Source organism: Martes martes (assembly GCF_963455335.1).
Source record: "Martes martes genome assembly, chromosome: 12".
Classification (NCBI taxonomy): Eukaryota; Metazoa; Chordata; class Mammalia; order Carnivora; family Mustelidae; genus Martes; species Martes martes.
The window spans coordinates 16,795,238-16,818,082 of record NC_137900.1 but is presented as its reverse complement, the minus strand read 5'-3'; the positions used below and the strand labels follow the sequence as shown (position 1 = coordinate 16,818,082).

The 22,845-nt window shown below is 44.8% G+C and overlaps 1 protein-coding gene across 2 annotated transcripts in view; it reads right to left on the bottom strand.

Moving 5' to 3' along the window:
* PCSK5 (proprotein convertase subtilisin/kexin type 5) overlaps positions 1-22,845 on the bottom strand; it is a gene marked incomplete at both ends in the record, with an annotated part of 451,941 nt that overhangs the window by 102,258 nt on the left and 326,838 nt on the right. For both annotated transcript variants that reach the window (XM_080819754.1, XM_080819755.1), the window contains one exon: positions 3,036-3,138. In XM_080819754.1, coding sequence (XP_080675880.1) covers positions 3,036-3,138 — 103 coding nt within the window. The remainder of the gene's footprint in view (positions 1-3,035; positions 3,139-22,845) is intronic.

Sequence of the window (22,845 nt, the reverse complement as noted above, 5' to 3'; positions counted from 1 at the left end):
GCAGTGCCAGAAGAGGCTCTTTCTGCCTCCAAGTTTTCAATTCTCTCTAAGGAGCTAAGCCCAAGAGTTAATGGAAATGTAAAGAGAGAACTAGAATACAAAGAGAGGGCTTCCTAAAGTTTGGTTTTCTGTAAAACAAGTTTGGGGTTATGTTATTTTTAAAAACTTTACTAAGGAAAAAAATTTAAATATATATAAAATAAACACATATGCAAGACATAACAGTACCCTTTCCTCTGTATTCATCTCAGTTGCAATAATTTCACTGCATGGCCATTCTTATTTATATCCCCATTGGATTACTTCCCTCCCATATCGTTTTGAAGCAAACCTGTAACTTAAATATGAACACTTCTCTCCTAGATAAAAACTCCTTTGCGGGGTGCCTGAGTGGCTCATTTGGGCATCTGCCTTCAGCTCAGGTCGTGATCCCAGGGTCCTGGGATCAAGCCCTGCCTCGGGCCCCCTGCTCAGTGGGGAGTCTGCTTCTCCCTCTCCCTCTGCTCCTCCCTCCTGCTCATGCCCTCTCTTTCTCTCTCAAATAAGTAAATAAAAAAATCTTTTTAAAAAAACAGCAAACATCTTTAGGGATGATTTTTTTTTTTTTTTTTCCAGGACTGGAGATATCCAAAAGCTTAAGACCAGGAAGAAACTCGGACAAACCAACTCTCCTGGGTATTCTGTTTCTCTCCTTACCCTTGCCTCAGATCCTTTTTTTTTTTGGTCATTCTTTGTCCTGCCATGTCCTGGAAGTGTGCCAACTAGAACCTGCCTCCTCAGGCTCACTCCTCCCATTTGTAAGTGGTGTTTACCATTGGCCTCCACTTAATTCCAGACAAGGGAAATCACCAGTAGATCTGTGGGTGGGAGGAGAGAGAGATTGGGGGTATTTATTCCCTCCCTGGAGCCATAATTCTACTTTCTCCTTCCATGGCTCTGGAGTGGCCGTGTCCCCTACAGCTCTACATTCTATCAAGCTAGCCTCCCCACCCCCCAGGGTTGCAGCTTTTGCTCCAGGTCTAGAGTGTTAAAGCTGCCCCACTATTGCTGGTCCCTGAGCTCTTCACCATCCCTTGACTTTGACCTCCTGAGCTACATGTGAGAATTCATGGACCTAACTCAGAGCTGGACATAAAGCAGGTGCTCAAGACTGTCTTGAAGGGATCTGATTCCACTCAAGAAAATGCTTTGGAAGATACTTAAGAAAAATACTTTGCTGTCTTTTAAGAACAACTCAGTCAACATCAACATCTTTCAAAATAGTTTTTATCTCCTCATCATCTCAACTCTGTTCTAGCAAAATGCAGATAAAAAAACATTAGGTAGTTCATTGCCATGATATGATGCCCTTTCTTGGACATATTTGCAAGTAATTTTTTTTATCAAGAAAGATGAGCAAAATGGAGTGTTCAGGGAGATGAGAAGAAAACTCTTCCTGGGAAACAAGATTTCTGTAGGAGAACACATGAGTTCAAGATCCATGAGCATGCCTTTCTTTCTTTAAAAGCTAAATCTTGGGCTGCTATGCCAGTTGTCCTACCCCAATGTCCCAGAAACTGTATCTCTGATCTTAAAATACCAATGGGCTTCAGTTTTTTTCATGGTTATTTATGGTAGTAGAGTTGTTGTTGTTGTTTTCTGACTTTTGATGAGTCTGGGACAATCCTGACTTTGGCAGTATACACCGGATGATGGTAATAGCCATAGTAAACAAATGCTAGTAAGTTCCTTTAGTTCGAAGATGTCCAAACATGCAGTGGGGCTTGACTCTTGATATGGTGAGGAGTTAGGAGAAACAGGACCCATATTCAGAATGATGTCTGTACCCAAGAGTGTGTCCTGACACTGCTTGAAAGCAAATCCAATATGTAGAGGCATAGATATCTAAAAGAGACACTTGGAAATTGTTGCCACAGTGAGCATTGACAGTTCTCAAGACTTCTTTGGTGTCTGTCTCCCTTCCTCCCTCCATCTCCCCCTTCCTTTTTTCTCTTCCTGAGGAAGCTATCTGGAGAGCTAAGCCCATGATATTGATTATATACTTTATTATTTCTTGAATCATTACTGGTGTTGATCACGGGGAGGGGGGGATAGGGAGACAAATACAACCACAGTTCCTGCTCAGGGGATTATAGTATTGAGGAAGAATTAGGTGAAATGACTGTTGTATGAAGCAGAGGGAATATCCTTCCTGGGGATTTATCTGCTGCTGAAGCAGCCTCATCATACTGGTCTGGAGAGAGCCTGCTTCCTACACACTTAGTAGAGCAGTGATGGGGCTACGCATTCAAACACTCAGTCAGCCAGGAAGTATTAAGTGCTCCAATCAGAGGAGCGTTGACTGAAAACGCAACAGACTTCCAACGCTCTGTGCTAGAAATTCCCAGTGTATTAGCAGATTCTCATTCCATTCAGATGCTTGTTATTTCCCCATTCATTTGGCTACCGAACATTAATTGAGTGCCTACTGTTTTCCTTGCCCTGTGATAGGTAATGGAGATACAAAGATGAGTATTTCACAGGGCTTCTTGAAATACAGCCCCTCTATAGAGAGATAGAGATTTGTAAATTAATGTCTTAAAATGTCACAGGTGCTCATGGAAGTTTATGCAGAGCCCAGAGGAACATAAAGAGGAGAAGGTTAATTCTGGGAAGTGGTCAAAATGCCTTCATGGAACAGTTCATCCTTGAACTGACTCTAGAAATATGAGGAGCTGTTTGATCAGCAGATGGAGACGATAGGCGTGCAGGAGGGGATGCAATTGCAGGCATCAAAGACACCATTTTCATCGATGGGAAAGCCCCTCTAGTATCCAGGTAACTGTTTCTTGCACAGGGTGCAGGGCATCATGGGAAGAAGATGCTACAGAGCTCGCTCTGTGGCCAGACCATGGAGGGTTTTTTGTGTCATGGGAAGGAATTTGGTTCTTTTTCCTGTATACCCAAGGGGGTGTCTTGAAGGTGGTAAACACCTCCTCTCCCCATCCTGCCACCCATGGGCTCCCAACCACAGAAGATACTGGGAGGCCACTCACCTTGCGATGGGGCAGTCAGTGCACTCTTCCCGAGTTGGCCCCCAGCACTTGGCACACGAGGCTTCACAGACTTGGCAGTGGCCATGCTCATCAATGTATTCTCCTAGGGGAAAAAAATCCAATTGTTTACCTCATTCCTACATGGCAGTGCTGCCTGGGCTGTCAGTCTGAGAGCAGCCAGATCTCTCTGTGGCTGCCTAAAAGCAATGGAAACAACACGGCGAGGAGACCTTGAATGGCTTCAGTTCCCGGTCCTAAATCCTGACCTTACAATAACAACTGCTCCTCTCCCAAGGGTCTTGGAAGTTGGAACCTCAAAAAATTATGAGGCAATGACATAATTTTGGATCTAGTCAACATGTGTTACATATTTTATGAGTAGAGAGAAGCCAAGGGGGGCTTCTCACAGGACCCCTTTACTGATCCCCTTCTGACTTTTCTGTTAAAGGCTGAAGGTTCCTGGACCCCAGAGACCCCACTTACAGCCTTGGTTCAAGTCAAGCAACAAGCAGGACCCACCCGCCATTCTGGGGGTATTGCGGTTTCTGGTTAAGAAGGGGAGTTGAAGCTTGGCTAACGTTTGACAGATGTGAGCTGCATCTCACCCTGAAAGAGTAACAATGAAGAGATAGCCAGAGAATTCTTCATTTAATTGCAAAGTTTATCTCTCCCAAGGAAAAACACATAGGAGGCCTTTCCACAGAAGCAAGTCCAACCTTACAAACTCCTTGTGACCATTTAAGAAATTACTGTCCTAGTAAAGGTGGTGGAGACAGGCTAACCTCTTTGGAGGTGATAACCTAGTGATAAACCAATGATGGGTCTCTCTACTCGTTGAATTCAACCCTCTACTCAAGGTTACACACATCCTCCCCTCCCGTTGTCCTAAAAGAAATCGACAGATTTCTTCAGTCTGATCCAAAGAACTACTTGATATTGTTTGGAAATTGATCATGCTCAGAAAATATAGTTTCAGATTTCAGCAGAATCACCCCACCCCCTGTAAGTATGTCTGAACATTGTTGACCTGGGCTTCAGCCAGAATAGTGAGGTACCAGTTACTCACGCATGGTTTAACCAAGCCATCTTACTGAAACCCTGAGGTTTGCTGCCTGATTTATTGTATTTGCTTTGAAGCCCTGGAAACACAGACCTGACTGTTGAGAAATGGAGGAAAGTCCACCCCTCTGCATTGTCCCATGGCTTTACTGAACTAGTGCAGTTGGGAGAGGTAAACCCATGTACATAATTCTTTCCCTTGCACCAGACCACAAAAATGAAAATGAAGAGTAGGTAGGGTTTGTCTTTTGATGTAGAGGTAGTCTATTAGTTTTGTTAACTAAAGGGGAAAGGACATATTCAGAGCAGTGCAATTATCTAACGTTGGCACACCCTTCCCGTCTTAGACTCTGCCCCTCTTTGTCTTCCAGTTGTTGCCGAGGAATTTGATATATAACTTTTAGGATGGAACCATGGTTCTTAGCTCAGGAGTGACTCCCAGGATCTGGAAGCCGGAAACAGTGCATCCCCAATGGGGGCAAAGAATGTAAACATGCAGTTTGTTCACTGCACAAGGTGACTGCCCCAAAGGTCAAGTGGAGGCAGAAATCCAGCCCAAATTAATCTCATCAAGCCATGCACTCTGGTGTTTGCTGCCTCTGCCTCTGCAGGAGATGCCTTTTACTAATTCACACAGAGGTATTAGAATGGACTGGTTGCATTCTTGGTCATCAGGAAGAAAGCTTGGTTTCCAAAGCAAAAAAAGGCTGGGACTTCTGTCTTGAAGGAGTGGGTGATTCCAAGTTGAGACTGTCTAACTCAATGGAGGCAGCATATTTATGCGGCCTTTTATTCAGGTTCCCCATTCCACTTCTTAATTACTGCCCTTGCTGTAATCTCTTCTACTTTTAGCACAGTGTGACCTTTGCCACAACCAACTGAGCAGTAATTATCAGTCCAGACACTAGCAAGAAAGTGAGCAGAGGATCTAGGACAGACCTGCTAGGAAGAAGTAGGTCTTGCCTGCCTTGCCAATGCTAGTCATTTGTGTTTATGGTGTTGGGTGGTAGCTACACATCTTTCAAAAGTGTGCCCTGAATGGAACAGCAATGAGGGATGGGTTTCCCAGAGGCTTCTAAACCCAAAGAAAGTGTATTCTAGAGAAATGTAGGATCATAGATTCTTCATTCATTCATTCATTCATTCATTCATTCATTCTTCATTCTGTGGATATTCTTTGAACATCTAGGTGCTAGGTATTAAGTGAAATTTAGAGATATACAAATTGAAAAGAACCTGCTCTTGGGTTCTCAAAGATTTTTGAGGAGAATGATTTGTTAAGAGAGAGTTATAATTGAAATGCTAGCCAGGAGACTTTTTGACTTCCTTGGACAGTCTAGACTGGGACAGAAGAGCAAGGCATACACTGGACTCTGCTAGACCTAGAGGCAAAGGCTATTACTTTGCCTTGGCATCCATGCCTGTAGGAACCAACACAGTGATTTGGTTTTCCTAATTCCTGATATCCGTCCACCTTAATCTCCATGGTGTCTTAGATCCACTGCTAGGGTAGGAGTTCAAGCTAAATGCACCTTGCACTGCTAAATCAAATGCTATTTAGATGGTTCTGGGAGTTATCCCATATCCATGCCCAAAGCCTCCTTTCTAATTACAGAGGATACATGGCTAGGTCAAGCGAGTGTTATTCAGATAATACTGTGAAAATTTACAATTCTCTAGATCTCTCATTTGCCTCCTCATTGGCTTCCATAAGCCAGTAGGTGGCACTGATACCTTGGCTTTGTACTTGATCTGCTCATCTGGAATGGCCATGATTGACATTCAAAAAGTGCCACCTTAGATACAGTTGTCACTTGAAATCACCCTGTCGCTGAGATCTCAAATAACTGCTCCAGAACACCCTTCTAATGACCCACTATGACTCTAGCTTACCTGCTTGATCACCCTTCCATTCATCTGTCCAGTAGCCCCTTGCATTTCTTACCGGGGCTAGGCCAAAACTTCCCAAGACCCAAGTTCTACTCACTCTTTCTCAGAAGGTGACCTCACTACCTCATTTGCTGATAAGATACTGAGATTCTTTAGGATCCTTTTTCTCGATGCCAAAATCCCTATCTTTTCTGTGATTGTTCACTTGTTTGTTTGTTTTTTTTTTGTAATTTTATTTTTTTTCAGTGTTCCAAGATTCGTTGTTTATGCACTACATCCAGTGCTCTATGCAATATGTGCCCTCCTTAATACCCACCACCAGGCTCACCCAGCCCTCCACCCTTCTCCTCTCCAAAACCCTCAGTTTGTTTCTCAGAGTCCACAGTCTCTCATGGTCCGTCTCCCCCTCCGATTTCCCCCAACTCACTTCTCCTCTCCATCTCCCATGTTATTCCTTATGCTCCACAAGTAAGTGAAACCATATGATAGTTGACTCTCTCTGCTTGACTTATTTCACTCAGCATAATCTCTTCCATTCCTGTCATGTTGATATAAAGGTTGGGTATTCATCCTTTCTGATGGAGGCATAATACTCCATAGTGTATATGGACCATATCGTCTTTATCCATTCGTCCGTTGAAGGACATCTTGGCTCTTTCCACAGTTTGGCGACCATGGCCATTGCTGCTATGAACATTGGAGTACAGATGACCCTTCATTTCACTACATCTATATCTTTGGGGTAAATACCCAGTAGTGCAATTGCAGGGTCATAGGGTAGCTCTATTTTTAATTTCTTGAGGAATTTCCACACTGTTTTCCAAAGTGGCTGTACCAACTTGCATTCCCACCAACAGTGTAAGAGGATTCCCCTTTCTCCACATCCTCTCCAACACTTGTTGTTTCCTGTCTTGTTGATTTTGGCCATTCTAACTGGTGTCAGGTGGTATCTCAATGTGGTTTTGATTTGAATCTCCCTGATGGATAATGATGATGAACACTTTTTCATGTGTCTGCTAGCCAGTTTGTATGTCTTCTTTGGAGAAGTGTCTGTTCATGTCTTCTGCCCATTTTTTGACGTGATTATCTGTTCTATGTGTGTTGAGTTTGAGGAGTTCTTTATAGATCTTGGATATGAGCCCTTTGTCTGTTCACTTGTCTTTTCTCTCTGTGGAAGGTATGTTGCTCCTCGCCATTGTCAGCTGTCCATCTAGGGCTCTGGACCTTTCTTGAGGATGCTTCTCCCCCAGTCTGTCTTCAGTCATTTCTTCACATCTCCCATCATCCTCTGATCTACAAAAGTTCTCCCTAACCTAAGAAGCCCAAGCACTTTTCTTCCCTGATAACTGATTCTGAAGACATGTTTTTCCCTCCTACCATTTGGATGCAAAATGAAGAAAACCCTCATAACCTTGAAGCTTACGTGAGTCAGCATAGGACAGCTAAGCTGTGTATTTCTCTCAAGCCTGCATGCCTCTTAACTTTAGAGCAAGTCCTGGCTTTGGAACAGATGAGAATAGAGGGACTTGTCCTGATTTCCATAATTATGTAGATGTCCAATTACTTACATAAACAACTGTCCCCAGCCCCAGCCCTTCCAGGCCCAAGTTTTCCACTGCACATTTGAAACCAAAAAAAGGCAGATTCCAAGGACATAGTGAAGTTGCTTTTTTTTTCTTTTTTCCTTTTTTTTTTTTTTTTTTTTTTTTGGGTTGCTGGAGCAGCAAATTCTTGTCATCTGTCTTCATTGCACAATGAAACTAAATGTTTATGACAGGCGTGATATACAAAATTCTTGGAAAAAATCACTTTTAGCACAGACTTCAAGGGCCAATATTTTGTTTTTCACTTCATCCTGCAAGCTCTTCCTTCTGGTGTCTTCATCTATTATTCAGTCCAAATTATCTTTCTACTGTGATCAAAAAAAATTCATTCCTTTCTCATCCCATCCTATAATAGTTCAAAGGACATGGAGGAAGTGATGTCTCATGGGGAAAGAGGTGATGTCCCAAAAACTGAAGACACAGTTTAAGAATTAATACTTGGGGAGAGGGTGGTGGGGAAATGGACATTGGGGAGGGTATGGGCTATGATGAGTGCTGTGAAATGTGTAAACCTGACGATTCACAGACCTGTACCCCTGAGGATAAAAATACATTATATGTTTATTAAAATAAAAAAATTTAAAAAAAAAGAATTAATACTTGTCCATTGAAAAATTTACGAGTAAGTGGCTTGCTGTGCTTGTTTCTCCTCCTGATAACATTGCACAGCATATTTGTGTTTGCAAATCTAAGTCCAAACATGATCACGACTCATTATAATAATAATTTTAGGCAGACATGACCAGGAGAACTTCCATTTCTCCTGCAGAAATGCTAGGCTTTCTTTTGCACTTTGTAATATCCTTTTTGGATTAGGGCCATATATGTTGTAATATTTGGGCAAATATATTTATAAATATATATATCTATAAATACACACACACACACACACAAATGAATAAACACAGAAGTAGATAATGATATTAGAGGAGAACAATTTTTTAGCAAGGGTGATTAATAAGAGAAAATGGGAAGAGCATCTGATGAGAAATCAGCCATGTGGTTTTGATCTGGTGATTTCGGTGAGCCACCTTGGGATACTGAATTATCTGTAGGCTTCTGTGTATGTGTTTTCTCACTCAGATGCCCGGAATCACAGAGTGTGACTTTCCTGAGTGACTCTACAGCCACAGGCGCTAATCAAGTAACACTATTTCTTTGCAAGGATGCCAATACCTAGTTTCCAACTTAAGATACTGCTGTGTGAAGACAGTTCTCATGAAAAGAAATCCATGCATTTATTACTTTTCACCAGCTATAATAAATACTCAGTAGTACTTTCAAGTTATATACTAATGAAATAATTCAGTTTTTAAAGCCTTGTTGAGTGTGACATTTTACAGCAAGGCTCAAAATATGAGGCCATAAAGTGAGACCGCAGAAGCTTTACTTATAAGTCTACACAATTATTCAGCCTTAAAAAGGAAGGAAATTCTGACATGTACAGCAATGTGGATGAATCTTGAAAATGTTATGCTAAGTGACTTAAACCTGTCCCAAAAGAACAAATATTGTATGATTCCATTTATATAAGTTGCATGGAGTAATCAGATTCAGAGGGACAGAAAGTAGAATGGGGGTTGGTAGGAGCTAAGGGGAGAGGGAGAATGGAGTTGTTGCTTAATGGGTACATGGTTTCGGTTGAGGAAGATGGAAAAGTTCTGGAGACAGAGGAATGGTGGTGTTGGTCTCATTACAATGTCAATGCAGTTAATGGCACAGAACTACACACTAATAATGGTTAAAACAGTAAATTTTATCTCTTATGTATATCCCCCTCCCCCCCAACACACACACATAAGTCTGTACACTGAATTTGTTCCTTACCAGGTCAATACTTAATTTTAACCAAAAAACTCAGGATGGTCTGCCCTTTGGGGATGAGTCCAAAGGGCACCAACCACTTGGGGGAGCCAGTTTGTTGAAACGAATCTTGGGAGATGTCTTGTGATAATGACGATCAATGGATACATGGGTAAATCCCATCAAAATGGAGACATGTGGTTGATGGAACACTGTTGTTTCTTTCTTGTTTTGGTTTTTGGTTTTTTGTTTTCCATTGGGGAAACAAATGCAGAATAAATATTAAGCAGCTAGAAGGAGAGATCTGTTTCCACAGCCTGGAGATGTCTGGGGGCCACCGCTTTTCTATTTTGTCCTCTCAACTGTGACTTCCACTTTCCCTCCCCCACAGGCTTTTCTGATGGACAGAACTTATCTTTCCTAGTCCCATTGCTTTTTTTTTTTTTTTTCCTTTTATTCTCAGGTGCTGGTGTTCACCTGCGTGGTTTTGCAGATGTTCTAAATGCTACTCTGGCCCCCGCCCCACCATGGGTTGACACTCTTGCAAAAAGGAATGGATCCTAAATTGTGGATCCGACACACTTGCAAATGTTTGGTTTCCTCCAGCCTGCACGTTGTCTGAAGAGCAAGGAATTAAGAGCTGATCCTTTTCGTGTCCACCATTGTTTGGGCCCTGACCACAGTCGGGCTGCTAAAAAAAAAAAAATGCATCCCAAGTGAAGTCTTGGCCCCCACACCTGACTACAGTGGTGATACAGCACTCACACAGGCTCCCATCCATCGACAACTACCCTATTACGTGTGCCATTCTATGGGATGTTTAATCCAGACAAGAGCCCTTTTATCAATGAGAAACTAAGGCTCGGAGAGATGCCATATCTTGCGTAAATTAATGCAGCAAGGTAAGGGAGAGAGTTGGGCTGTGACCCAGGTGGGTCTGAGCCTGACGCCATGCCCTCTCTGCAGTGTTTTCCTGGTACGGATTCATTTCCCTTTTTGGTGTTCCAAGTAGCTTTGCTATTTATAAGAAGAAAGAACTTGAGCACAAACCTCATCTAAACCACTTGGTGAGGTAAGGGTATCAAAAAGGAATTCACTGTGGGACCAAAAAAAAAAAAAAAAAAGGAATTCACTGTGAAAACAAATGAACTTGGAGCAGGCATAGTGCACAGAGCAGGTTTACTCCATGATTGAATATGCCCTCCGAATTTATTTCCTTTGATAAAATGGTCACTATTTATTAAGAGGCAATTCTGTTTATGGGATTGAGATTTTACAAGCAGTTTGTTCTTTCCACTAGGTTTGAAGCTCCTAAGAGGAAACCAAAAGATGGGTTTTTTTTGGAGTTTTTTGGAGTGGGTAAAATAGTTTGCGGGAGCTCTGCACAGGGATTTTCTATACTGCTTAACTGCTGTCCAAAAACAAAATAAACTGTCTCCTCAGAAATAGCTTATAACCAGAATTATAGCAACCTCTCTCAGGTCCTCCGATTGATATGAAAATCTAGTATAGGTGGATTGGTTCCTGTAGATCTGTTCCTTCACTAAGAGAATTTTGTGTTGCCTCTATGTTTATGAAAACTCCATCCAAATCCTAGCTTAAGGATGACAAAATTAAAACACTGAACAGTTGGTTGCAAAACCAGACGAGAAGGACAAATGGCGTGAGTGTGATTATTAACTGCAATTAAACAAAATAAAGCCCATCACCCACTCTGTAGAATCATGAGTACTTCCCCGTGAGCGCGGTATGGTAGACAGAGTCCATTTATTACCCATCTGAGGTGTGTAAATGTCTTGCCAGTCTTTATTTGACGGGCTGTCTTCGTTATTCCTGTAAGTGAGCCTAGAATTTCTGCAGGTTCTCTAGTGCACTCAATCCCCCTACACCTTGGGTGTGATGTTATCCCCCAGTGCTCCTGCCATTTGTGGCTGCTGCGGGACCACTCTCATGGGGGAAACTGTACAGTATCTGATGCATTCACAGTGAGGGGATTTGGGGTTCAATACACAGTGACAGAACTAGGTGACCATCCTTTGAAAGAAAAACTCGTTTACTTTCTGGAAAACATTGCAGATTACCTGAGGCAGGTCACCCTCGGGTAAGAGGCACGGAAGCACACTAACTGAGAAAGTGAATGACTTAGAAGATCAGGCCGTGGGCAGAGCTCTTGTGTGCACCCCCGTGAGCACTGTGCCGTGGAGCCCGAAGGGCTGTCTCACATCCTCCTCTAGAACTGATGAAGGATAGCAGGTGACTATAGGACCATTGGGCATTCCAGACATGCTTGAACTAAACAAGGGTCCTAGCATGCAGATCAGATCAGTTAAAGCCCAAAGGCCTTCCCGAGGAGCTTAAAACCTTCAAAATGTTCCCTGTGGTAGAGGGAATCCTGAAACACAGGCATAAATTTGGGATTTGTTACCACCCACTTTCACTTCTGTGGTGACCAAAAGAGCCTCCCTAGCCCTCATTTATTACTTGCTCTTAAACCTTTCAAAGTAGCTGCTGTCCCTTCCCCTCTGCCAGGACCCCAGGGGAGGGAACATCCTCAAATTACCGTTCTTCTCTACCACTGTAGCCACAGGCTGCTGGAACAGCTGGCTTCGTGTTTCTTCTCCCACACTCCCTTAATCTTTCCTTAAGCCCAGTCTGCAGGTCTAAAACATTGCAGCCTAATCGCTAATTAAGAGAAAAGAGAAGCTCCTGGAAAGACAGGGAATTTGCATTCTGAGACCTAGGGCTCCTTCTGCCCTTAGCTGGTAATTGACTGTAGCTGGTAATTGACATTCAGTGTTTTATTGGGTCATCATGAACGCTGCCCACTCACAGGCAGCGGAAACTGCCTTCTAAGAGCTCTGTTGGTTTGCCTAGTGACAGGTCTGAATGGAGCAGGGCACCCAGAACCTCTCAGCCCCTTAGTGACTGGGTAACCATTTGATTATTCAGGATGCCACATGTTTTATTCAGAGCAACCAAGCTGTGCTTTAAAAAAAAGCCCAAGTGTGGACATAAAAAAAGGAAACAAAGTTTTCAGGTGCCCACTGGGTACCAGCATTGTAGGAAGCACTGGGTTGGGAAAATACACACATTTTGGAATCATCCCCACTCCGGCTTTGATTTGGGCTTCCTCCTCCAGCTGTCTGATGTTAATTAAGTCACAGAGTTCCCTGACATTCTTCTTCCCGTACCATGGATCCTGTCTCGGAGAATGTGGTGAAGATCAAATGAGAAAATGGACCTAAGCACCTAGCACAGTGGATTTCAGAGTATTAGTGATAATTATCAGGTACTCATGGTCTCTCATGAGCCTCCAATAATAAGGTGGGGGGAGGGCCGTCAGCTCCATTTGGACCAAAGAAGGAACTTAGGCATCAAAGTGTTCTCTCTCGGAACACCGATCAAACCCTGGTCTGCTTTGGATCCCAAATTGTGCCTTACCTCACCCCCCTGCAGGGACTGGAAAACTGTACTGGCTGCGTATGGTGATAGCAATGGGGGCAACCACTGTTATTGACCCTGTGGATCGAGAACCATGACCTCTCAACGCAGCTCAGCTGCAAGTTACCACCCACGCAAGCTCGTCTTTATAAGCAGCCCTTCCGCGCTAGCCTCCCTGCAGCAGAGCCCAGAGAGGCAGCGTTTCCTGCCCTCTGGAGCCCCGGCAGCGCCCTTTCCAGGCTGCTGAGGTACGACTCGGTCAGAGACGTAGGTGAGCCTCTGTGAGCTGGGGACACAGGGGGCTTCCTCCTGGCAGAGTTACGCCGAGTCAAGTGCAGGACGTAGGATTCTTGGCCCCACTGAGGAGCTGGTACCATGCTTGGACTGACTACCTGCTTCTCCTTTAGGTGAGTGGCCCAGGATGGACCATGCTTCCTCGCTTGGGCGGGAGGGGGGCATTGGGACAAGCTGCAGTTTCCTGTCTGTCTCAGTGAGAGGGGAGCACATAAGCAGGTGAAAATGAAAACGGGCAGTGTTTGGTTGTGAGTGTGTGTGTTCTGTGAGTGCGGAGGGGGTGGACAGGAGGTCCCAAATCCCCAGGTGTAGGAAACAGAGTCCCAGGTGCTTCCTGCCTAGCAACCTCCTTCTACATGGTTTGTATCCCATTCGAACTTTAGGTTCTGTCCGGAGCATGGAATCGAACTGAAACCTCCCTGGGCCCTATCATAGACAGAGTGCTGCCTCTCCACCCCATAAAGATTCCTCCCATCCCCACTATGTGCTTAGATGACTATGGGTCGTGCTCGGCCCGCTCTGGGGAGAAACACGACACAGGTGAAGTGCGTGTACCTGGAACCAGATGTCCTAGATGTAAATCTTTAGGGCTTCCTCGTGCTAGTCATGTAAGCTCGCAAAGCAATCTAATCTCAGTCCTCTCAACTGGAAATAATCACAGCCATGTCATAAAATTGTCCAAAGGTTTAAATTAGCTGATATGTGAAAATGTGCTTTGAAAGCTACCAGCCCACAGTAAGTGCTCAGGAAAAGTTAGCTGTTGCTGCTCCTGTGAGCACAACCAGGTCCCTTAGATAAGCAGCACAAGAGAATAAAAAAAAAAAACAAAAAAACCTTTAGAGACCACCAAGCCTCAACTCCCTTCTTACTGTATGGGTGGCTTTGAAAAATTTATTTAGCTTTTCTCCAGCTTTATAAAGCAAGTTCAGCTGCCCCAAACTTCTTAGCTCCCTGTTCTTTACCTGCCTAAGAGCGGGTGATAATGTCCTGCCTTCTACTGTGATTGGCTTAGAACTGCATGATAAATATAAAAATATCTCGAAAAGATTTCCTTCCTCTCCCACGGTTCAGGGGTCACTTGGAAGAATGGACTCCAATTGGGTTAACCATTTTGTTAACTTTTAACAACTCAACAGGTGTGGTCCTGTAGGATTAGGACCAAAGTGCAGTCTGTTTTAGCCAAGAAAATGGCAACCCTCTGTCCTTTCATTCTCCACCCCAAGTCTACAGTTCTAGAACTATTAACTTGCTAAAAAATTGTGGGCACCTCAAACCAATATTTGACAGAAAAGGCAGGTCAGCTCTTCCTCTGCCCATTATTATCCCTCTCCTTGCCTTTTGGTGATATTGCTTAGGAATAACATAAAATTGTGACTTTAACTGGTCTTTACTCAGCTTTTAACATAGTGGTCAGGAATTGGTTATGAATTAATTCGCACAACTTCAACATAAACCCAAGAGACATCTCTTAGGCATTATTATTATTATTTTTTAAAGATTTTATTTATTTGACAGAGAGATCACAAGTAGGCAGAGAGGCAGCCAGAGAGAGAGGGAAACAGGCTCCCTGCTGAGCAGAGAGCCTGATGCGATCCCATCGAGAGAGGCTCGATCCCAAGACCCTGAGATCATGACCTGAGCTGAAGGCAGAGGCTTAACCCACTGAGCCACCCAGGTGCCCCTAGGCATTATTAATATCATGAGACGGTTCTGGCCCTACCAGAAAATTCCAGAATATTATGACTCAATGTGCTCTTTTCTTACCTTGTGCCTTAATGCCTTGCTGTCTCCTCTAGGTGCCCAGTGTGCATTCCTGCACCCTAGCCGTGCCACAGACAGCCTGGTTCTGCAGTGAATTAAGCCCTGCATCCCTCCACCATTTAGACCCGAGAACTTGCCTTCTCAAGCTACTCAGACAGAGAAGTCCTATAGAGAAGAGAGGAGGACCTTGCGAAAACCCCTTGCATCCCGCCAGAGACCAACAGCTCTAGGAAGTCTATAGGAGCCTCAAGAACGATTCAGCTCCCCTGGGAAAAGAGCCAAATTGGCTGGAAGGCAGACCCCTCCGTATTTAAGGTAAGTTCGAAGTCCTGCCCCTTTGGCCTAACCTCCGCTCTCTGTTGCCCGGCTCACCCTGAGCAGACTTTTGGCATCTCCCCAAGGGACCATAGCACCTTCCTGCTCTGGTTATGTTGCTGTCTAGGGGGTGGGGGCTCTTCAACACTTGTAGGGAGCAGGCGGTCAAGGCAGAGATCTGGGCCCCCTTTTTAGGGCCTTAGGGCCCAGCCCTTGGCTCAGGTCCGCAGCTGCCAGGCAGCAGGGCGGGGCTCGGTGTCCCGAGCTCAGAAAGCCTGAGACTCCCTGGCAACCCGGCTCCCATGATCTGTGCAGGCAGAAGTGGTGAGTCAGGCTCTCCTCCCCTTCCCAAACTCCCCGCAGGGGCTGTCTGACCTGCTTTGACTCCTTTTTGCTTTCAACATTGTTCCTGATACTCATCTTAACCTGATTTTACACGGTGTGATGTGCCTGGGGCCCCAAACCTTTCCCAGAGAGGGCTGATTCCTCTCTCCTGTGGCAGAGATGGGCAGGGATGGGCTGCGGAGGAGCTGCCTGTGGGCTCGGGGAAACTCGAACGGTCTTTTGCTTATGCAGTCTTTCAGCGTAATGAGGTTGTCATTTTCTAAAGATGGATTTGTGAGAGGCCCACATTTTCTATGGGATGAAAACAAGCGCTTACTATGGTAGCATGAATGATGGAAGGATACAGTTGCCAAGAGGAGAATCTCCTTGTGGTGTTGGGTGATTAGAAGCCCAGGCCTTGAGTCAGAGATAAGGGAATCTTCTTTGGTAAAGCTAGGTGGTTTCTTGGTGCTTCCACATTTTTTTAAAGGAATTTATTTATTCATAAGAGAGAGAGAGAGAGGCAGAGGGAGAAGCAGGCTCCCTGTGGAACAGGGAGCCCAATGTGGGATTTGATTCCAGGACCCTGGGATCATGACCTGAGCTGGAGGCAGAGGCTTAACCCACTGAGCCACCGAGGTGCCCTTGGTGTTTCCACGTTTAATTCTCAGAGCAGCTTATAGTGATGAGAACTGTTCTCATAAGGATGAGAAGATTAAGGTTCAGAAAATTTAGCTCATCGACCCAAGGTCACTGAATTAGTGCTAATCAGAATAGCTTGCACTTAGTGCCTCCCATATGCTACGAATTGTCCTAAACACTTTATGCAGATGCACTCTCTCCTTACAATAATAACCCCGTGGACTGCATTGTGGATCAGTGTGGGCCTCATTTTTCTGTTGTAAAAGTTGAGGCAACGAGTTACTAGATGAATGATTATTCTTGTGGCAGAGCCGGCACCTAACCTCTCAAGGTCACACTCTACCCCTCTAACTGGGGTTTTGCTCCACTTGTTTTCCCCAGAAGGTGGTGGTGATGGGGTTTCATTCCAGGTCTGTCTGACTTCAGGTATTGTGTGTACCTTCCGCTATGCTGGAAATCCAAATAATTGGGTGTGTGTGTGTCTCTGAGTGACTACGGGATAAGTTCAGAATAGGCAGCCCTAGACCCCTCCCTCATCAACCCCTAACTTGCTTGCTCATTAGTTTCTGGAAGCTGTGTCAGAAGAGCTCCACGTGTACGCTTCATGAGACCAACAGATTCGGCTCGCATATCGAGGAGCATAAGCTGATGTAGAATCAAGTGTTCAGAATCTAACGGCTGCACAGAGCAGCTGGTTCTGACTGCAGTCTTCCCAGAGGGCACAGCCATTTCTTGTTCATTTGGGGGTCCCCATGGCTTTGCTACATGAGTAGAAAATTGTTCTTAGACTTGATTTGTGTTTAGGGGGGCGAAATTCATTAAAGTTCTCTGTACTGAAACAAAATTGACTTGGGCCTGAAAAAAAGTGGATATGGTTAGGCAGACAAGGGGAAAGTGGAAAATTTTCTAGGAGAGTAGAACAAAGGATTGGAGGTGGAAATAAGCATGATGTCTCTGACCCAGGCCGATGATTGTATTGACAAGCAGAAATAGAGTTTGAGCAAATGGAAAATGAGTTTGGATAGAGGATGTAGATAGGTCATGGAACATCCGACAAAGATGTGTCAAATGGTGTGGTTGGCCGGAGAGCATCATTGGCCATTTAAGAAGAGAGTCGGTGATGGGAACACATTTGGTGGAAGATCACCCTGGTGAAGCGAAGTTGGATGAATGGGAAGGGGCAGCTGGGAGTTCAGCTAGGAGATGGCTTCAGTGGGCCAGAGTGAGGGGATGGAGCTAGAGTAACCAAAATGGTCATGACACGGTGATTCCCACAGAACATAGTCCCAGGATCTCAGGGAGGGCTGGGCTTTGGAGCACATCTGCTCTAGCGGCTTCCTTTCCCCTCCCTCCCAGGGATCAGGCTTAATTGTCTCAAATACATTCTAGTCTAGTGACTGCCCAGTGTTTGGGTGAAAATGGAGAGGCATGGAGAACTCACTACTGCCTCTTCCACTCTTGAAGAACTGTATCAGAAACGTCTCCATATAAGGCCAAAGCTGTCCTTCTAGGGAATTTCATACATTGGTCATTTCAAAAGAAAGTACCAGCTGCTCTAAGTGAAAAGCACGATATTTGTGGGAATAGGAAAAACAAGTCAGAAACTGAGTCCAGGGCTCAACCAGGATGGGTTTGAGCAAGTCAGGTTAACTGTGTGAGTCAGACATCTGCAACAGTGGTGACAATCCATGTCCTGTCTTGTACTCTGGTCTGTTTGGATGGTCAATATGTCTTGTGACAGTGTTTTAGAATCTTCAAAGTGCCTCATCAAAGAAAAGGACATAACACTTTTAATGTTCCATGGAAGGGAATGGAGTACAGATGAGTGGCGGAGAAAGCGGGATCCAAATTCCAGCTCTGTCACTTTCCGGCACTGTGATTGGGGTTCCTCTCCTGACCCTCATTTCCACAGCTGCAAAATGGTACAAATACAGTCCTACCTCGGGAAGTTGTGACAACCAAATCTGATCAGACATTTGCAAGCACGTAGCACAGGGTCTGCCTGACCTATAATAAATGATGAATCAATACTATTAGTATTATTGATTACATGATGACTGCATGTAGGAGATGAGTGAAAGAAGTGGAGTGCAGTCCATGGCCTTGAACTTGAGTGAGTAAAGAGACGATGGTAGTATTGATGGTCTGAGAATGGGAGGGAAGCTGATTGTGACAATCTGGCAGATGTTTTGAAACTGCAACTCCTGGCATGGCTCTTATGTTTATACACATGCCACAGGCGCTCTTTCGACAGTGGCTGTTTTTTGGGCCTGCTCCATATCGAGCGGCTGGGCTCCCTCTCTGACACCCACATAATGAGAGTTGATGGACTCAAACATAGTGCAGGCGTTCACAGCCCATTCTGCCTAGGGCCATGCCATAAACCATTGGGAGCTTGTCGCGTTGTTACCAGATAGAGTGTCCTGTTGAGATGCCAAAAGGGTGAAAGAAATGTCATCACCTGTGCATTCCTAGGGAGGGGCCATCCCGTTCTTGGCCAGGACAACTGTTTTGCAGAAAAGTCATGCGTCTGTAGACACTCAGAATACCCATGCAGAAGGAAGGTAAATTGTCACAAGGGGCATATATCCCAGTGGTTTCAGCTGCTTATTTGGATTTTGTGATCTTACTAAAAGGTGGTTTTTCAGTTGGTAACCAAGTCTTTCATAAGGGATGAAGTAGTATGATCAGGGTAAAGGTGCTTGCTAGTGGGGGCAGCGCTTCCCCCTTCTGGGGGAGTGTCTTCTACCAACCAGGCTAAGTGCCTAGTGAGTTAAGGGCTTGAGTTTGATAACTTCTAGTGTTCAGGAACAAGAGCAAGGTTTGGAAAGTCCTTGAAAGTTTCTTCAGACAAGCAGATCTCCACCTAGGAGGTCCCCTTTCCCCAGGGAAGAAGCCAACCATAGCGTTTATACAACTTACCCCAAATCACACAATTTGTCTTATTCCTTCTTCCTATCCAACTATCCTGAGGTGGGGTGGGGGGGACCATTACTGTGAGACTATGCAAAAAATAATGGCAAAGCCAGAATGCCATTTCTAGGTGGGGAAAGGACTTGCTATTAGAAGGATATTGTAGTAATATTCAATGAACTCCTCTCCCATGGTAAATGCCTAGTTCTCTATTCCAAAACGTCTTCTGCTTCCCTGTTTCCAAATATCTTCCATAAAGTGGAAATTCCTGACAAGCTCTTCATAGTCCAGCTCCGTCTAAGTTCAATAATCCGATATCCATGGCCTACCAGCCTCTGTACATGTATACTTTGCAGGAATCTCTAATTCCACATGCTCCACAAGACGAAGCATCTTACTCCGGCACCCGTATCCCTACTCTACTCCCCATCTCAGGGAACACTTCCAACCATCCACTCAAGAGAGCCGGCATAGGGAACTTCTCTGCTCCAACCTTCCCTACATCAAATCTCAAAATTTCTGTCCACTCTGTCTTCTGAACATCTGAGTTCTGTCCTCTCTTCCCTGTCTCCAGCACCACTGCATGAATCCTATCTCAAGTGGGGGATTTCTCTTCCATGTTGGTCTCCTGGGCTCGTTATCTGCTCTACCCATCCTACCCCCATTCTGTAACCAGAATGATTTTTTACCAATTCAAACTTGGTACTACTCTCCCACCTAAGCTTTTCCAGTGCTGCTCCCTCAGTACAGAATAAAGCCCCAAAGAATGAGTGTCTTCAAATTTTGGCTCTTGCTTCAGTTTCTAGCCTCTCCCCTGCTGCTCTCATTTTTAAAAAAAGATTTTATTTACTAGAGAGTGTGAACGCAAGAGCATGAGAAAGGGAGAGGGAGAAACAGACTCTGTGTCAAGTAGGGAGCCTGATGCGGGGCTTGAGCCCAGGACCCTGTGATCATGACCGGAGCTGAAGGCAGATGCCCAACCAACTGAGCCACCCAGGCCTCCTGCTTTCCCCCTTGTAAGCTGCAGCAGACTCTTTTGGTGCTCAACACACATGACTCTACCATGTTAGTGTGCAGAAACCAGCTTCTGGGGAGAACACCTGCTTGTAAGAGTGTCAGACCTTCTCCAGTGCCCCAGAAAGCTGCTCTGATGAGTACACATGGCTGACCCGAAGAACCAGGTTGCTGACGCCTAGAAGTTTTTCTCAGCCGGTGTTGGAGATTTGGTGATTGGAGTCCACAGCTCCATTGCCCCTCCGGTGAGATAATGGAGGCCTGTGTTCCATACCATTTTCCAGAGTTTCCCTTGAGAACTGAGTTCTTGTCACCTCCATGGCAGCTGGCTTGACAACATAACTTTCATCGGCTATCTTTTCTTTCTGCTCTCACTTTCTCACTCTACCCTTGGCATTTTTGTTCACCTCCCAAATAAACCTCTGTACTTGAGTCTTTGTCTCAAGTGTAGCTGGGGAATTGGGAACAATTGAGACACATCTCTAGGCTCTGGCGTTCCCACGGGACTTCCAATTCTCCATGCCCATTATATATTCCCATTTAGAATATCCCTTTGGTTTGTTTCTACTCCCTTCTCTGTTCTCCCAGAAAACTTCTACTGCTTTACAACCCAAAGCTGCCTCCACTATGAGCTTTCTCTGAATCTTCTGTTCCACACTATTACACAGCTGAATTTTTTTTTCCTGTGCTCTCTAGTGCTTTATACATATTTTTAATCTATATATCAACTGGTATTTCTGCCCACATGTGTCTCCTCCTTGGAGCGAGGTGTTCTCTGAGATCAAGAATAATTTCCCACGATCTGGACCACTAGTTGCCATGTGAAAAAGTGATCCCAACATTTTGGTGCATTAATAGATGGACACGTTTAGAGCTGGGAATGCGATTGAGTTATCTGGTAGCTGATAGCTCCATGGGAATATATTCATGAACATTCAACATGGTTATGTATTTATTTTTAAAAGATTTATTATAGAGACAGTGTGAGTGGGAGGAGGGGCAGAGGGAGGAGGAATCCCCAAGCAGACACCCTGTTGTGGGGGGGAGCCTGGCTCGGGGCTGGATCCCAGGACCCTGAGATCATGACCTGAGCCGAAATCAGGAGTCAGCTGCCCAAACCACTGAGCCACCCAGGTGTCCTACAGTCAACATGGTTCTTGAGCACCTGCCACACACTAGGCATTATTCCATGTATTTGAGATATGATACTGGGCAAAACACAGGTTTCCTTTCTGGTGGAGCTGACATTACAGTGCATGATAAATGCAATAAACTGGCACATTTTGCATAGTTAATGTGGTTAGAAGCTAATATAAGCCATGGTGGGGAGGGGGTGGAAGAGAACAAGCAAATGAAGGTGTCGGCAGGCAGTGGGAATGGGAATGCAGGTTGTAAGTAGTTGAGTGTAATAGAATCCAGAACCCACAGCAGTAGAACGCCAGAAGAGAGTGTGTGATTAGGCTGGAGTCGTTCTGAAGGTTAGTTGACAAGGTTAATTACCAACATGCAGTACAGTGATCTTGCCTCCAGTAGGATAGACATTGGTGCTTCAAGTACACAAGCCCTATTCTATCCAGGCTTGTAATATCCTTAGTTAAAAATGACTGCTTTCCTAGACACGTGCTCCCCAGGCAGATTGCCTGCTGTGAATCCAATTTTTAATGCAAAATGTCTTTCCAGCCCGGAAGTGCCCTGCCAGTTTATTAAAGTTTGTGGAGAGAAGGCTACCAGTAGACAAAAGCATGTTAGTGAGGGGTGCTAGACTTGAGATAGAGTGGAGGGGTGAAGCAGACTGGGGATTCTGCATGGAGGAGAGCAGACATTCTCTCCACTCAATTCACATCTCCTTTATCAGCAAAACCATTCGGGTTGAAAGGAAAAATATTGCATGGGCGATCGCAGTGATTGCGCTGTGCCTAATGTGCTAATAATACATTGAATTTATCTTTTGAACTTTCTCCAAAAGAATCACAGAGTAGGGGGTTAAATGGGATCCAGGGGTGTAAGAAGAATTTTAGGAATTGATGATCTCAATAGGCTGGCAGAGATTCTAGGGGAGATAATGGCTCACCATAACAAGAGGCTCTAAAAATAAAAATCTGAAAATCTATCCACAAAGGATCTCAGGAAGGAAGGAGAGGCAAGAGGCCCTTCAACCAGCACTGCGTCGTAGAGAACTCTGCCAAGTTTGGTGTCTGTCAGGAGGCTAGAGCTGTCAGGGTGTCCAGCTAGGAGCCCCCACATCCACAAGAGATGGGATGCTAAGGGGGCTGATTATAATTTTTAGGGCTCCCTGTGCACATGATAGCATCCAGATCCTTACATGGTGCATTCACACTCAACCCTGGGCTGCACTGTTAGCTCGTCTCTCTCCCACTGTGCCTTAGCTCCTCACACTCAGGCTCTAGTAGGGAGAAACTCCTGAAACTTTCCAGGTGTTCTAGGCTATTTTGCACCTTCCTGTCCCTTTCCAGTCCCTTCTTGCAACTGTATCCTTTCACTCCTGCCTCCTGTCCTGAGGACTGACTACCCACTCTGTGACATCTGCATAGAGCATTTCCTTGCCTTTCTTTTCATAGCACATCAGGGCATTTTCCTGTAGCATTTGTCTGTCTTGGTCATGTTATAAAACCCATACAGGCAAAGTTCCTCATTACATTATATCTCATGTGCCTAACGCACGACTTGGCATATAGTAAGCATTCAAGAAAAGCTGAGTAGATGAATAGAGCTAATGAATTAGTGTAACA